The 14,107-nt window shown below is 44.6% G+C and overlaps 2 protein-coding genes across 2 annotated transcripts; one reads left to right on the top strand and one right to left on the bottom strand.

Annotated features, from left to right (window-relative positions):
• On the bottom strand, positions 1–1,878 carry CCR75_009241 (uncharacterized protein; the record flags this gene model as incomplete). The annotated part of the gene is made up of 1 exon (XM_067967283.1): positions 1–1,878. One exon carries the CDS (start codon positions 1,876–1,878, stop codon positions 1–3), a length of 1,878 nt encoding a protein of 625 aa, XP_067818597.1.
• Positions 1,879–2,023: 145 nt separating this feature from the next.
• On the top strand, positions 2,024–3,997 carry CCR75_009240 (uncharacterized protein; the record flags this gene model as incomplete). The annotated part of the gene is made up of 1 exon (XM_067967282.1): positions 2,024–3,997. One exon carries the CDS (start codon positions 2,024–2,026, stop codon positions 3,995–3,997), a length of 1,974 nt encoding a protein of 657 aa, XP_067818596.1.
• Positions 3,998–14,107: the final 10,110 nt, after the last annotated feature.

Below are 14,107 nucleotides of genomic sequence, written 5' to 3'. Positions count from 1 at the left end.
TTAGTTGCCAATTTGCTTGTCTGTTAAACGCCATTTCATTGTCTCGAGTTCTCTTAACAGCACCAAAGTCACATTTTTTTGAATGTCCAATGACCACACTTTCGTGCGAGAGCGGGTTACAAGTTGGTGTAAAATGTCGGCATTTTCTTCACTTGTTAGTGTAGCTACAACACTGTGCAGGAATGTCCACAACTCCAGCGGGGTATCACTTCGATAAAGTTGTGCCACATTGACAATTGTTAAGAAATAGGCGCCCAAATCAATCGCTAGTTCTGTTAGCACTGGACTTTTCAATTCAGGCGTCACCGTTGACAACATGGACTTTTGTGTGAAAAACTGCTGTACGAGTTCCAAGAACTCGAGTGCCTCGGCATCTTCGGGCTCGGTTTCAAAGCCCAATTTGCGAGCTGTCTCGATATTCTGCTTGACTTGTGCAGCTGCGTTGATTCGTGCACGAAGGCGGCTCACAAATTTCCAGCGCGTAGCTGACTGAAATGGAGGACCACGGACCGACGCACCCGGTGCCAAGACATTGATCGGTGGAAAGACACGGCTCTGCGCAAGCGAGTACTCTAGACTGACGTAATCGTCAACAACCGACACAATCCGTTCCATAAACTCGGTAGCGATTTCTGAGCTATCTGGAGCATCGCCTAATACGAAAGACGTGAGCGAAGGCCCGCCTTCTTTTTGAGTCGAACCTTTAAATTGAGCTGAACGTTCCATCAACACAGTGTGGGCACTAAGGCTTGCGTGAGCCGCACGAGGCAGCTTAAGGGACTGTATCAATCCCTCTACTACCATAGTATGCGACGCCAAGTCGTCATATACGATAACACTTTGATCAGACTTGCCATTGTGCATGAGAAACTCGGCCACTGCACAGCCCGTGAATGGTGCCAAATATTGCAATACCGGCGAGTCTCGGTCGCTCGACGCAATTATTGTCGTGTAGGGTAAAGCCTCTGATTGCTTGAGTGCATCAATAATTTGATGAATTCGAGACAAGCTCTTGCCGATACAGACGAACACAAACTGCGGCGGCTGCTCTCCGTTTGCCTTGGCTTGAGCAACCTGGTAAGCCATCATTTCTAGTGCTATACGCGTCTTGCCAGAGCTTCTTGGTCCTAAGACTGCAAACCGATGTCCGTGCGCCATTGGATGGAGACAATCGACTGCCACTAGTCCCGTCTTAAATGGCAAGTGAAGAGGGGTACGTGCGATAAGACCGGGTACGCTCTGTGTACCCCATGTAACTTTGATGCGATCATTTGCTGTTGCAACGTCGCTTGGTGCTTGCGTATCGAATTGATGTGGTCGACCGATCGGGTCTATAACGGCGCCAGCAAAGGCTGCGACGCTCCCAGGGATCTCGAGCTGCTTGCAATGCAGCGTCACGTCCATATTCTTCATCACGGGTTCGGTGCCACGCGCAGACAGAAGCGCTATGTGCACCACTTTTTCCTCCATAAACAGCACAAGCCCCTGACTTATAGAGTGGCCAGACGCGTCTGAAACGTTTACAACGCTGCCGATCGTTGCGTGACGTAGCCCTGAGACGCGTGCCAATCCATTTTGCACGCCTATGATGACGCCACTAATTGGTAGCTCTGCCTGAGTATTTAAAAGCACATCATCTGTGGGTAGCGGTGAATGTTCGTCCTCGGCGAGCTTCATAAAATCCAGCATCTGCTGGGCTAGCGCGGATTCCGAATCATCGAGGCTTGCGCGAGAATTGATTGCACCACACGCGTGAAAATTACGGTTATGCGTGGAAAAAGTGGAACCCCAATAAACGCTACACCAGCGTTGGCTCTGTGGCGTCCAGAACGAAGAGCGTAGAGCCCGCGAGACCCATTTGGTCCGGAGGTACCACATGTGTTTATCTAGCAGTGTAGAAAATTCATAATTTAGCTTTATTCGAACATACAGGTCTTTGAATTCTAAAAGTTTTCGTGGTGCATGTATACCTTCCGCATAATCGGATGGACTGGTATACCTCACGGTCCGATATTTATTAAGCATGAGCCTTGAATCGACGATCTCACCGCTCGTCGCTTCTAGTGACACCGAGCTACAGTGCTATCTCTCAGATGCCTGTGCGATTGAGCATCTTTCAATCCTTCTTGATGACTTCTTCACGCGCGGGATAGCGCTACAAACGAATCTTGTTGGCAGCCAAGACGTCGACGTCAACGCCACCGCACTATCGATATCAGGTCGCGCCGTATTCTCTCTGTTTTCGCGGCTTCTGGATGCTCCACAGCTACTACAGCAAGCGTATGAGTCCAGCTTGCTGCACGTGACACGGCTAATCCCGTTTTGCCAGCTCTATGGTAGTAAGAATCAAGAGACAATTGCCGAGCTTTTGGAAGCAGTTTGCGACAATGTTGCTGAATTTCCCGCAACTTTAACTGTCCTACAGCAACTGTACATTCGGCAACTCAACGATCTCTTCAAAGCTGTGAGACAAGCTGACGTAATGGATCTCATACACCGCTACTACGAGCTAAGTCTGTCCGTAGGTGGCATGACAACCGCAGAATCGGTACTGAAGATTCTTTTGCTAGGCAAAAAAGAGCTGTCAAAAGAGCTAAGAGAACAGAGTCATTCATTGCTTTATAGACTCGTGCAGTTTTACGAGGTAGTGCTTCCGACTTTGCAGCGGCAATTGTCGTCTTTGGACAAGAAAACGGCATCTCGAGTAGTTTTAGTGATAGCAGAGATCAGATATATTTTGTTGCTTGTTCTTGGGCGCTGCGTCGATTTTGAGTTGGACAAGCCTCTCCAATCGGGAGTGTGTGAAGGTAAGGTGCTGGCTGGATTCCACACATTAATCAGCGGATGCGTCGACGAAGACGCAGAACATGGCTCGTATTTCAGTGATTTATGGTTTCTATGCGAGTACAAGGACAAAGTCTCGGCATTTTTTCATCGCCACGAATTGGACCAGGAGAATTTATCGTATTTAGCATTAATGATCGAGCAGCTCCCGAGGCGTCGATTCCTTCCATCGTTGGTAATTAAAGAGTCTCTTGCTATAGAAGAGGTCAAGTCGAATAGCGGTTTTGAGGAGATTGAACGTCAGGCAATGGATTTGACTGCACTGGTGCACCAAGTAAAAGACCTTTTTCCTGATTTGGGAGAAGGGTACATTGAGCTCTGTTTATTGAGTGCTGATTCACAAGTAGAGACGGTGATTAATTTTTTATTGGAAAGTAACCCTCCGCCTGTCCTTATTGATGTATCACATGATGTAAAACCCTCGGATATCGAATTTAAGCGTGTTGAAGCACTTTTGAAAGGTAATTTATTGCCTGCTTACGAAAATAAAAAGCTGGATCCGAATCGAGTATGGGTGGGTAAGAAAGCAATGGAAACGAGCTACGATCCACAGATTGAAGTAAAAGATCAGCAAGTAGCTAACAAGACCAAGGAACTTGTTGCCATGTATGAGGAAGAAGATGACTATGCCTATTCGAGTGGCACCGACCGTGATGGTGGCTTTGACAGCCGAGGCGATGGGGTGGCTGTCCTCGACGAGTACGACGACGATTACAATGACGAGTTTGATGACTTTGTGCCGTTTAGTATTCGCGATGGCGGACTTGGAGATAGTCAGGATGTTGTTCGTGAGCAGAATCGTCGGATTCGTGCAAAGGAGGAGAAAGATGCCTTTTGGGAAGGCATGAAAAATAGAAACCGTGAAAGCGTTTCGCTTAAGGCTGAAGAGATGGATTACGACGAAGAGAAAAAGGAAAGTGATAATTTTCGTGATAGGATTTTGCGCTCCCCCGCTGCTGCTGAATCGACACAGAGCTCATCTAATTCTAAGATTTCAAATCCTCGTCAAAAAGACAAAACTCATGGAGAGAAGAAATCTTATGAGCTGTTAACACCGCAACAAATGCAGCGTCAGCGAGCGAAGAAAGACAAGAATAAGGCTAAGATCGCGAACCATAATCGGAAGGATCGTGCATTAAAGAAAATGGGCTAATTTCCTTATCTAAACCAACGTGCAGGCATAATTAAGATTAATTGTATGTTGGATTTAGTTGACAAAAGAAATATCTGCCGAAATTGCTTTGAAAATGACCTACAGGTTCTTTATCTTATGCACCAATAAAAAAGCAATGTTTATTGTCGTATGAAAAGAGTAAAAAAGCTTTTCAAAACCATTAAGCTTTCGACAAGTTAAACATGAATCGACCACATTTTTTTTCCCTGAAGATATATTCTTAGCGAAATCACAATTTAGCACATGACCCTTTTTAACAATAATTCGCACTTAGTGTCGTTGACGTTAGATAATAGGAGGTTCGCTAAGGTACCGCAATTTAATTTTGAGGTGTGAATTACTAATTCGCCACAACATAAATGCGTTGACCGCTTACCTACTCATAGCCTTGAGCGTGCTCTTAGGCGTCAGCGTTAAGCGAGCTAGTAGTAAAATCATTTGGTGCTAGGGCCTATGTATCGATGCGAGTAGTGGAATGAGTGTGATTGCCCGTGGGGACATTAGAATCCCTGTTGACCATTGATAATTCTTTGCGTCCTTCATCTTCTGCCCAAATGAGCGCAAGAAGCCACAACTTCATAGTGTTCCTGTAACGGGGCACACATTGGTTGGAGAACCTTTGTTGTGATTCCACAATTTTTTTTTTTAAATTTCAAATTTGCACACTAAAATTGTTATTCCCACAATTTCTGTAAAGACTTAAATTGCTATTAACAATGTTGAATTAAGGCACGTAAACCCAACAGCATGAAGCAAGGGCATTTTATACTTGTTTGTCTTGTTGTGCAGTCCAAGAACAAAACAGAAGGAAGCGCCGTGCCAATATAATAGAGTTTGGATTGGCAAATGTCATTGCTTTAACGGGCTAAAGTTGCCCTAATGTTACACAGTCCCCGTTAAGTACACTTGGTGTACTTAAAGGGATGGTCAATTACTAAATTAAAGTAATTAGACCCAGCACTCGAGTGTGGTTCACATTTGTGACCAACCCTTCTATATGTGATGCACATAGGTGCATTCACATTAGGAGGAATGACGCCTAGCGTCATCCGCTACGCGAGGTATCTGGAAAGATACGCTCGCAATACATATTAAGTGTTATCTATAGAGATTACATTTTGATTGATTGGTAGAAATAGGTATCTATATTTAACACGAACAAATATAAATTAGTCTGAAAACTACTTCCTACTTGATAAGTGCGCACGAGGAGCCGGATTACCGCTCCCGTGACGACTCTTAATCACAGTACTTAGTGTGTTGGGTGAGGTCGCCAACGCGCCCACCACAACTACCTCACTGCACGCAAGAGAAGGTGGTCAAACCGCTTTCTCGCTGTGCTAGGGTGCGTGTCTAAGAAGAGCGTGGCCGCATTACGACGTGCCCATCTACTCAAATCGTGCCCGCGGCAGCGCATACGGACGAGCTCGGACTATCGTGGCGGCAAGTTGTCTCCAGTCGCCACCGGCTTCGTAAAGATCGTCGATGGCATCGCCCGTAAATAATTCCGATGCAATTGTACCTGTACAGAGTGAAAATGGCGTGCAATGTGCGCTACAAAGCTATCGCATCGCATATGAGCAAGCGAATGCGGCACTGATAGCTTCATCGACATACCAAGATGCGATACGTTCTCCTCAATCCAAGGTTTGGAGTGACGCGATCAAGACTGACCCAGATGCATTGAATCAAAAAAACATGGTGCATTGAATCACAAGAAAACATGGAGTGCGGTCAAAAGGTGATCTGAACCAATTGAGTGTTCGCAGTTTAGAGGAAAGAAAATAAAAAAATGATCGATTTAAGGCTCGGCTTGTTGCATTGGGTTATAACCAAAATTATGGTGGGGATTATTACGACACGGATTCTCCGTGTCTTCCCGGCAGTGTGTTGTCATATTTCGGTATGAATTTTCGCCAGTATGATGTTGACACGGCCTTTCTAAATTGAATATACATCTCTGTGCCTCAAAGTGTTAACATGGACGCGAGTCAAGTATTAAAGTTCGAACTAAATTTGTAAGGACTAAAACAATCTGCTGCAACATATTTTAAGACCATATCGAGCGTTTTTCGCAAAATGGGCTTTTCCATGTATTTTGGACCCGCGCATATTCGTCCGTAACGATGAAAACCATTCGGGAATATGCTAATTGGAGGTAATACTGCAGGATCAATTGTTAAAAGTTGCAGATGAATTTGTTAGTCATTTCAAGCTAGAGACGCTAAGCAACGTTTAATATATTCTCGGTATTGAAGTGACGTACGAGCTGCAGAAGAAGAAGCTCAAGATCAGCCAAAGTGCGTGCATCGACAGAATGGTCGAACGTTTTTTACCAAAGTGGACGCGAAAATGGTTGGCAACCCAATCAACAATTTTTTTCTTTTTTCGAGCATGCTTGAGAATTCTGACCGGGGAACAACGCACCGGTGTATTATTTCCACCATATCGAGATGGTACCAAATCCGAGCAGTCGTCCATAGTATTCAAGCCCCCTCTGGACACAGTGGCTTGGGCCGTATCCGCACTTTCATCGTCTCACGGGTTAGAAGAGACAATGATATCATGACTTGGACTCTTAGAGTCAAATTCGCAAGGAGGTGAAATTGGCGGATTGGTGCCAAATATGATCCACCACCATCGGTTCACTTTCACTCCTGGTTTAAACGCACGATAATTGAATCAAGACGTCGTCCTAATCGCCATGATGATGCACATTTTGAGTGATATTTTCACCAACAACAACGTCCACATACTTAGACTTGGGTAGCTTTTAAAATACCAACCACTTCCACACACTTAGACTTGGGTAGCTTTTAGAATACCACTGACCTCGTAATTCCAGTCGTTTTAATTCATAATTTCGAACACAGTAGACCTTCACACCATCTGCATACCCAAAAACATGCAGCGGAATGCCTTTTTATCTAACTTTTGTCGTTTACCTTTATCGATGCGCGCGTACCCTTGCGATCCGAAAACTCGCAAATGCGACAGGTCTGGCTTCGCTCCAAAGCAAACCTCAAACGGATTCTTGTTTAAGTGAGAAGCGCAGGGTACACGATTCGTAATACATACCGCATTATTTATGGCTTCGGCTCACCATATCATCTCAACTTGAATGTAATTAATCATTGACCGTGCTCGTTTCGTCAGCGTCCGGTTCATCTGCTCAGCCGTTCCATTTTGCTGTGACGAATACGAAACTGTAGCTTGGTGCATAATTCCAGCCTGTCGCCACACTTTATCATGGCTATTGTTAATATATCCGCCAACATTGTCGGTGCGAATACATCTAATCTTAGCATCCAACTGATTCTCCATCATCGACTTGTACTTGATAGACTTATCGACCACGTCCGACTTGTGCGCAATATGATACGCGACAACATATCGTGACAATCGTCAGTAATTGTTACCATTAATCTCGTTCCACACAGTGACTTGGTCTCCATGGGACCCATCACGTCACTATGAATTCACGTCATTCTGAATTAGTTGAAGTAGTGGCGTCGTCTTACTTTACCGTAACTTGACTTAGGAAATGGCTTTACTGACGACTTGCAAGTCCACAAACTTCACATATGTCATCTTGGTCTTCCACATTAGCAGACTTATCTTCCATCGTGAATCCACTGACGCATTCTTGATTTTTAACGCCTTCATTGGTAGACGTTCTGATCGAGCGTGCCATGGACTTGGACTCACATTTGGCTCCACCGCGAACCACTTCACTCATGTTTGCAGATTCAACTTGTTCACATTCGAGAGCAAACAATTTCACCTTCTGGGTCACTTGTCTCACCACTTCATGCTCGTTCGTGATCTCGCATGTAACATTTGAGAGGTTATGTCAACCCTTAAGCAGAAAATTCAGCAATCGAAAGAAGTCTACAATACAGTTAAGGAACGTAGAGAACGTCTTCGATGCGGATGGACTTCTTGTTCTTCATTAAAGCTCGAATCGTCCCAATTCCAGCAGCTGTTACAGTTCCCCATTCGCCGAAATTTTAACCAACGTGCTGAGTGATCGTATTTCCGCAAACTCATCCTTGAATGGACACATGTGACTACTTGGACCACTGTCAATTTAGTCCCTTGTTCACTCACGGTAAACGCTTGTTCCGCATTCTTTTTCTTGTCAGGATTCTTCCAGAAATCTTGTTTCTTGTGTCCATATCGATTGCAGACATGACACTGTCCGGATAACTTGTTTCCCGTTTCCTTGGATCGAGCTCCCCCTGCTCTTGAAGCGTCGAGTAGCCTTCAAAGCAATTTCCCTTTATCCTTTCGAGCTATGACTTCGTACTCGCGACTAGGCATCTCCTTGGCTTGAAATAGATGGATGTCCCTCACGTTCTCAATAATCTTGACGATCTGATCGTATTCTTCGAACATATTCCAAGCAAAATCACGAGCTGTTCATCTCACGACACTTCATCTCCAATGGCTTACATCGGCGAGCAAAAGTTCACCGAACTTCAGGAAGTGTCCCATCACACTTCCACCCTTCTGCATCTTATATTCATGCACTGGCGACGCATCTGGACTCGATTATGAATGCTTCGACGAAGAAAGAAGCTCTTCTAAGTCTCATATGCCTCAGCCTTCGACCCTGCCAACCGAACCATGAATTGAAGACGTGGACTGACCATCGTGCATACATTCGCGAAGGCCTTCATGTCGTTGACTTTCCAAGCATACGCAATAGCATCGCATTTCACTCGAAGCCTTCGTAGAATCGAGATGGTCCAGCAAACCTTTCTTTGCAAGCTCTATTCGCGTATTAAATTCTCACACGAAATAATTGTCCTCATTTAGAACAGAATTGCATCTGCCATAATTGGGCTCATAAACCTATTCAGGTATATATAGCGGAGTAGTCGACTAGTCGGGAAGGAAGTAATTTGGAAAGTATATTAGTCATTTAGAGAACCTACTTTGCATTCGGCTAGCTAGCGCAGAAGAAGCAATAAGAAGGTCGTCCATCAGCCGTTATGTAGCTACATTTCAGCTACCGTTTGAAGCCCACAATCTGTAGTTTATAAAATAACGACGGTAATAAACGTAACGATGATATTGAGCGGCCACTACGTTTCCATCGTCATCATCTCCTAGTCGCACTTATGTAGTATCGTAGATTTTTGTTGACATTTTGGATTAGAACCTCAAATTACAAAAGTTGTGTAAAATTATTGTTTGCGAATTTAAATTACTATTTAATTATTGTAAATAGTTGTGGGGGCAATAATTAAGAAAGAGCGGTTTGTTTGAATTTAAATATAACTTCCACGGTCGTTCGTTACTTTTTTCGAGAAGGATGCAACTGGCTCTACTCAGTGGCTAGAGTGATTTATCTGATTAAACAAATAGATCTTCTTTGCAAATAGCTCTTCTTTGAAGTAACAACACTGCTAGTGGCTAATTTTAATATACACAATTAAATGATGAGGTTGTCACGCTTCCTCGTGAATAAATATTAACCTGAAGCTGTTTTGGCTTAGGTTTCATTACAGTCATTTATGGGAGAAGGGGCAATCTCGTATTCAATATATGTTTGTATTCGAGTGAGCTAGATCTTGACGCCATAGCAGTGCTTCCACTCAATAGATGCACTGTTTTTGGTGAAGCTTATTGGTGCATTGACTTAAAAATAAGGATTTAAAGTTTGTCTGACTTGCAGACGTTGTGGACGCGTCTCAAAAAGTGATCGACTCAGTCACTCGCACAGAGAAGGCATGCAATACAAGTTCGACTTGTAATTACCATTAGGCAGATGCATAAATAAAATCAAGCTGATTTATGTTTGCTTACCTCAACACGTGTAAAGTAATTCCCATATAAGTTATGTCTAACTTTATATGTTAGGTTTAGGGAGGATACATATTTCGTATGCACCGTGTATCTATATCGTATGTGACTGCTTCAAGACGGGTGCACCTTTGCTAGTACTGATAACAGTACTAGTCAACTTAAACTGATTACAGTGAAGGTGGGGTATTTCGACTACTTCACGTTCACGGCGTGAAAAGGAAAATTCTAAGTAGCTATAAAGTCTTGGCTACTAAGAGCAAATTCTAATGCTTTAAAATTGGGAGAAAGTAAAACTGTATTAATATATAAAGTAATAATAACGATCTTCTATCTACTGGCTTTAATATATTAAAATAATTAACAACGCAATGCGCCTCCTTGCGCAACGCCTAATCGCGTCTTGTAACGATTATTATGGTTGATTTCAACTTAAATTAACCAATCTCTTCTTGCACTTCATTCGGTACTATTGGAAAAGTTACGTCAAATTTGATAAAAATAATGATTTTGTGCTTCTTTATTTGTTTCCTCTCATACGAAATAATATTTATTATTCCTCTTATAGGAAATAATATATATGTAACGGGACACCCGTTACATCTATCCTACTTCAATATATAAGTCAATACTTACTTAAAAGTAGTAACTATTTAAAAAAGTTTTACCGCCATGTGACTCGTGTTTAAAAAATTTCATCTACTAAAAGATTTATGTGTATTTTTTGTTACACACACCCTCATTTCGAGAGAGCTTTAACCGTTAGACAATTCGAATCAATCATTTTCAACTCAAAAAACATTAACGGTATTAATTAAGTACTTACATCCGTATTCAACTGTCTTTTTCATTTCGCCACAGGATACCGTGCAGCTAAAAAGTTGAGATTGAAACTAACCTTCCAAAAAGATAAATTTCATTTTAGTATTATTTTTCTGATACAATAGAACCCAAAGCTCAACGCTAGTATCACATAGCTGGCGTCATCGGTCGAGTTCGCTTTCCATGCTTCGACTCCACTTGCATGAGGGCTCTAAGTTAATCCTATAAAAATGGGCACGCGCCAATGCATTGTCGAGTTCTTTAAGGCTGAGAAAGAGTTACGTTATTAACTAGTCGATATGAATCGACTTCCGACGTGAAAGAAACCTAGCTCCCCTTAACATGTTGGCTCAAGTCTAGTTAGTTCTTTAATTTTTTTTCATTTAACGTCCTCAAAGATAACACAATTTTAACTCGATGTGTATCTTTGCAGGGTCTTTGCAGGATGTCGAAGCAACAAGAATAGCACAAAATGTAGACTTATTGATGGGGTTTCCGGTAACGTGATTGCTCTCGTAAAGCTACTAGAGTGTTTTTTGAACTGCATGTTTTTTTAGAAAACGACAAAAATACAAAAATTATAGGTGCTTTGCAGAGCGGTTTTGAGCATTAGCGTAATCGTAATAAGATCAGCAATGGCTATAATCGAATTAAACAAATATAGCTTCTCTGTTGTAAGGTATATATTTTGCTGAAAACCGCGATAAACGAATGGTCGCATTTCAGAATTGTAAATAATCCAAATGCCGTATACCTTAATACTTAGGAGATACGGGAGTATGCTTTCATAAATAAATCGTGAGAAATGACAGGGAACATCACTTGCTTCCCACAAACGGGAGACCAGCTGCTTTCAGTGAAGGTTTGGCCCGTGGCCGACTACGCGGAATGCCACCAACAATGCCGAGAGCGAGGAATACCTGTGGAGTAGGTCGATGAATGCCCACTCGTTCTTGATGACGACACTGATGTCGGCCGACAGGCGTACGAAGCCCATTTCCGCCGGTGGATCACCGCCATGAGATATCCCATCCCCGAAATCTTCAGCTCGCCGCATCGGCTCGACTGGTTAGCGCTTCGACGTCTTCAATTTACATGGCCAAGGCGGTTGCTGATTAGCGGTGGGATGTCTGTCGTTGTATTGACCGAGACAGTCCTGCCCCCGACGCTCATTCTCCAAGAAGTCATCATCAAAAATCCAGAAGGGGAATCCACCCCACGACATCAACCCAAAGAGCCTTATAGGCCCGGTTTGGCGCGGACCGATTGAGTGGAACGCCTGTAAGCGTTCACGAGGTTGGCGCAGTCCTTCACGAGGCGGTCCTCCGGCTTCCACGTAGTACGGGCCTTCGAGCAGCCACGCCACCATACTCAGAACTTCTGCCGTCCCCTTTACGTTGATGTCCGACCAACTTTTTCACATGGAAGTATCGCTCTTCGTCGTGACTCAACAAGGGTTGAGGAGGACGAATCATACGTCAACGGCGTCGCTTGAAGCAGCTTACGACTTAGCTCGACGATGAACAAGAACTTGAATGACCATCAGCATTGGCTGGCTTCGTTGTATGATCGGGTGGAGATCATAAAGCGCCACCTTTTGATCTCTACGCAGGCTCCTGCACCTCCCTCGCACCAGTCTGCTTACCCCTTGCGTCATCCGTCGTACCCTTCAGGGCCACCTGCGAACACTTCCGGGACGACCGATCACCCACCAAGTGAGAGGTCTGCTGCGTCCCCGGCTGATAACTGTAGCGTCTGTTTCAGACCGGTCCGCCGGACCACTTGAGCACCCCAACATAAAATATCGGGTGCGTTGCCACAGCCGATGGAAAGCTCAAGATGTCGGTCAATAACCGTAAGCGGTCGCACGAAAACGGACGAAGCTTCGTACTCCCGACCACTGAAACCGCGTGCATAGGTAGATATCTTGCATTAAGTAGCACCAAATCACCAGTCTTAAACATTTGCGCATTTAGAGGACCATGACTGTCACTGTTTTCCTTTTGAAGCTCTTGAGCAGCAGCCATGACGTCCCTGACACGTAGCCTAATGGCTTCACCAGTTTCAATAAACGTCAGCAAATTGCGTTTGACCGACGGTCGAATCCATTTAGGCCTCAGGTTATCAGCGACACCCCCCATCCTCATTAGAAGCCATTGACAACAATAGGGAGTACGCGGATGCCACAACCCATTCACATAGAACAGGGAAAAACCTGTCGACGAATGCCGCATTATTCATTGCGAATATTACTTGCTCTAACTGCGCACTCCATTGGGATGGCTCATCCACGCAAACATTGCGAAACACATCCTCCAAAACACTGTTGACCGATTCGGTCTGACCGTCAGTCTGCGAATGATCCGCTGTAGACATATCCAGTCGAAACACCATCAGCCGAAAAACATGTTGCCAAAAGGTAGACACAAACTGAGGATCTCGATCACTCACGAAAGACTCCGGAAGTCCATGATGTCGAAACACGTTGTCGATGAACAGCTGTGCCGCCTGCAGTGCCGTTATGATTCGGCATACCGCCACTTGTCACACTACCTTGCTGAGGCGACACGCAAATACCATAATGCCCGTATGGCCATGCCGATCCGCCGAAATGTCGAGTATTAAGTCCATGCTTACTGAGCGCCAACAGTTCGCTGGGACCGACAAACTCTGCAGCGGCGCTACTGAAGACGGCAGAGGCTTCACTCGTTGACAAGTCTCGCACGTCTTGACATACGACCGGACCCACTTGTACATGTGGGGCCACCACAAGTCACGTGCCACAGACGGGTACGTCTTTTTGCGCCCCAAATGTTTACGATTCGGCGTATCATGTGCCTCAGAGAAAATTCGGTGACGTAAGTCCTTGTCGTTAGGGACGACCACGCGTCTTTTATCCCTCGAATTCACACTGTACAACAGGAGTCCATCGGACAGACTATACCGAATGGGATCTGCCTGCTGGCGCTTCGTCAACTTGATGGCTTCCGCAGAGGCGCTCAACACCTCTTCAACACCTTGAAAATCCGGGTCTTGAACACACGCCTTGCGTATAAGCTCGAACACTGAAGTTTCAAGATGCACAACGTGTCCGATTCGTAATCAGGACGTCTCGACAGGGCGTCCGCTAGCACGTTCTAATTTCCTGGCTTGTAAGCCACCGTGAATTGTATTCCGCAAAAAATGACAATTATTGCGCCATACCTTGTGAAAAGTGGGGCGACTGAGTCGCCGTCCTCAACGAGTCATGGTCTGTATAGACGACAAAGGGTTTACTGCCCAGCAGGTGAACCCGAACTTTGACAAGGGCGTACTTTATTGCGAGAAATTCCTTGTCGTGCACTGGATAATTCTTCTCAGTGGCCTTAAGCTGCCGCGATTGAAACGAAACACCCGCTAATTACCACTGGCATCCAGCTGCAACAGAGCACAGCCAATGGCAAAGTCTGATGTATC

The sequence above is a fragment of the Bremia lactucae genome, assembly GCF_004359215.1.
Source record: "Bremia lactucae strain SF5 chromosome Unknown BlacSF5_NotPlaced_66_SHOA01000023.1_44697bp, whole genome shotgun sequence".
NCBI lineage: Eukaryota > Oomycota > Peronosporomycetes > Peronosporales > Peronosporaceae > Bremia > Bremia lactucae.
This window is presented reverse-complemented; position numbering and strand designations above follow the sequence as displayed.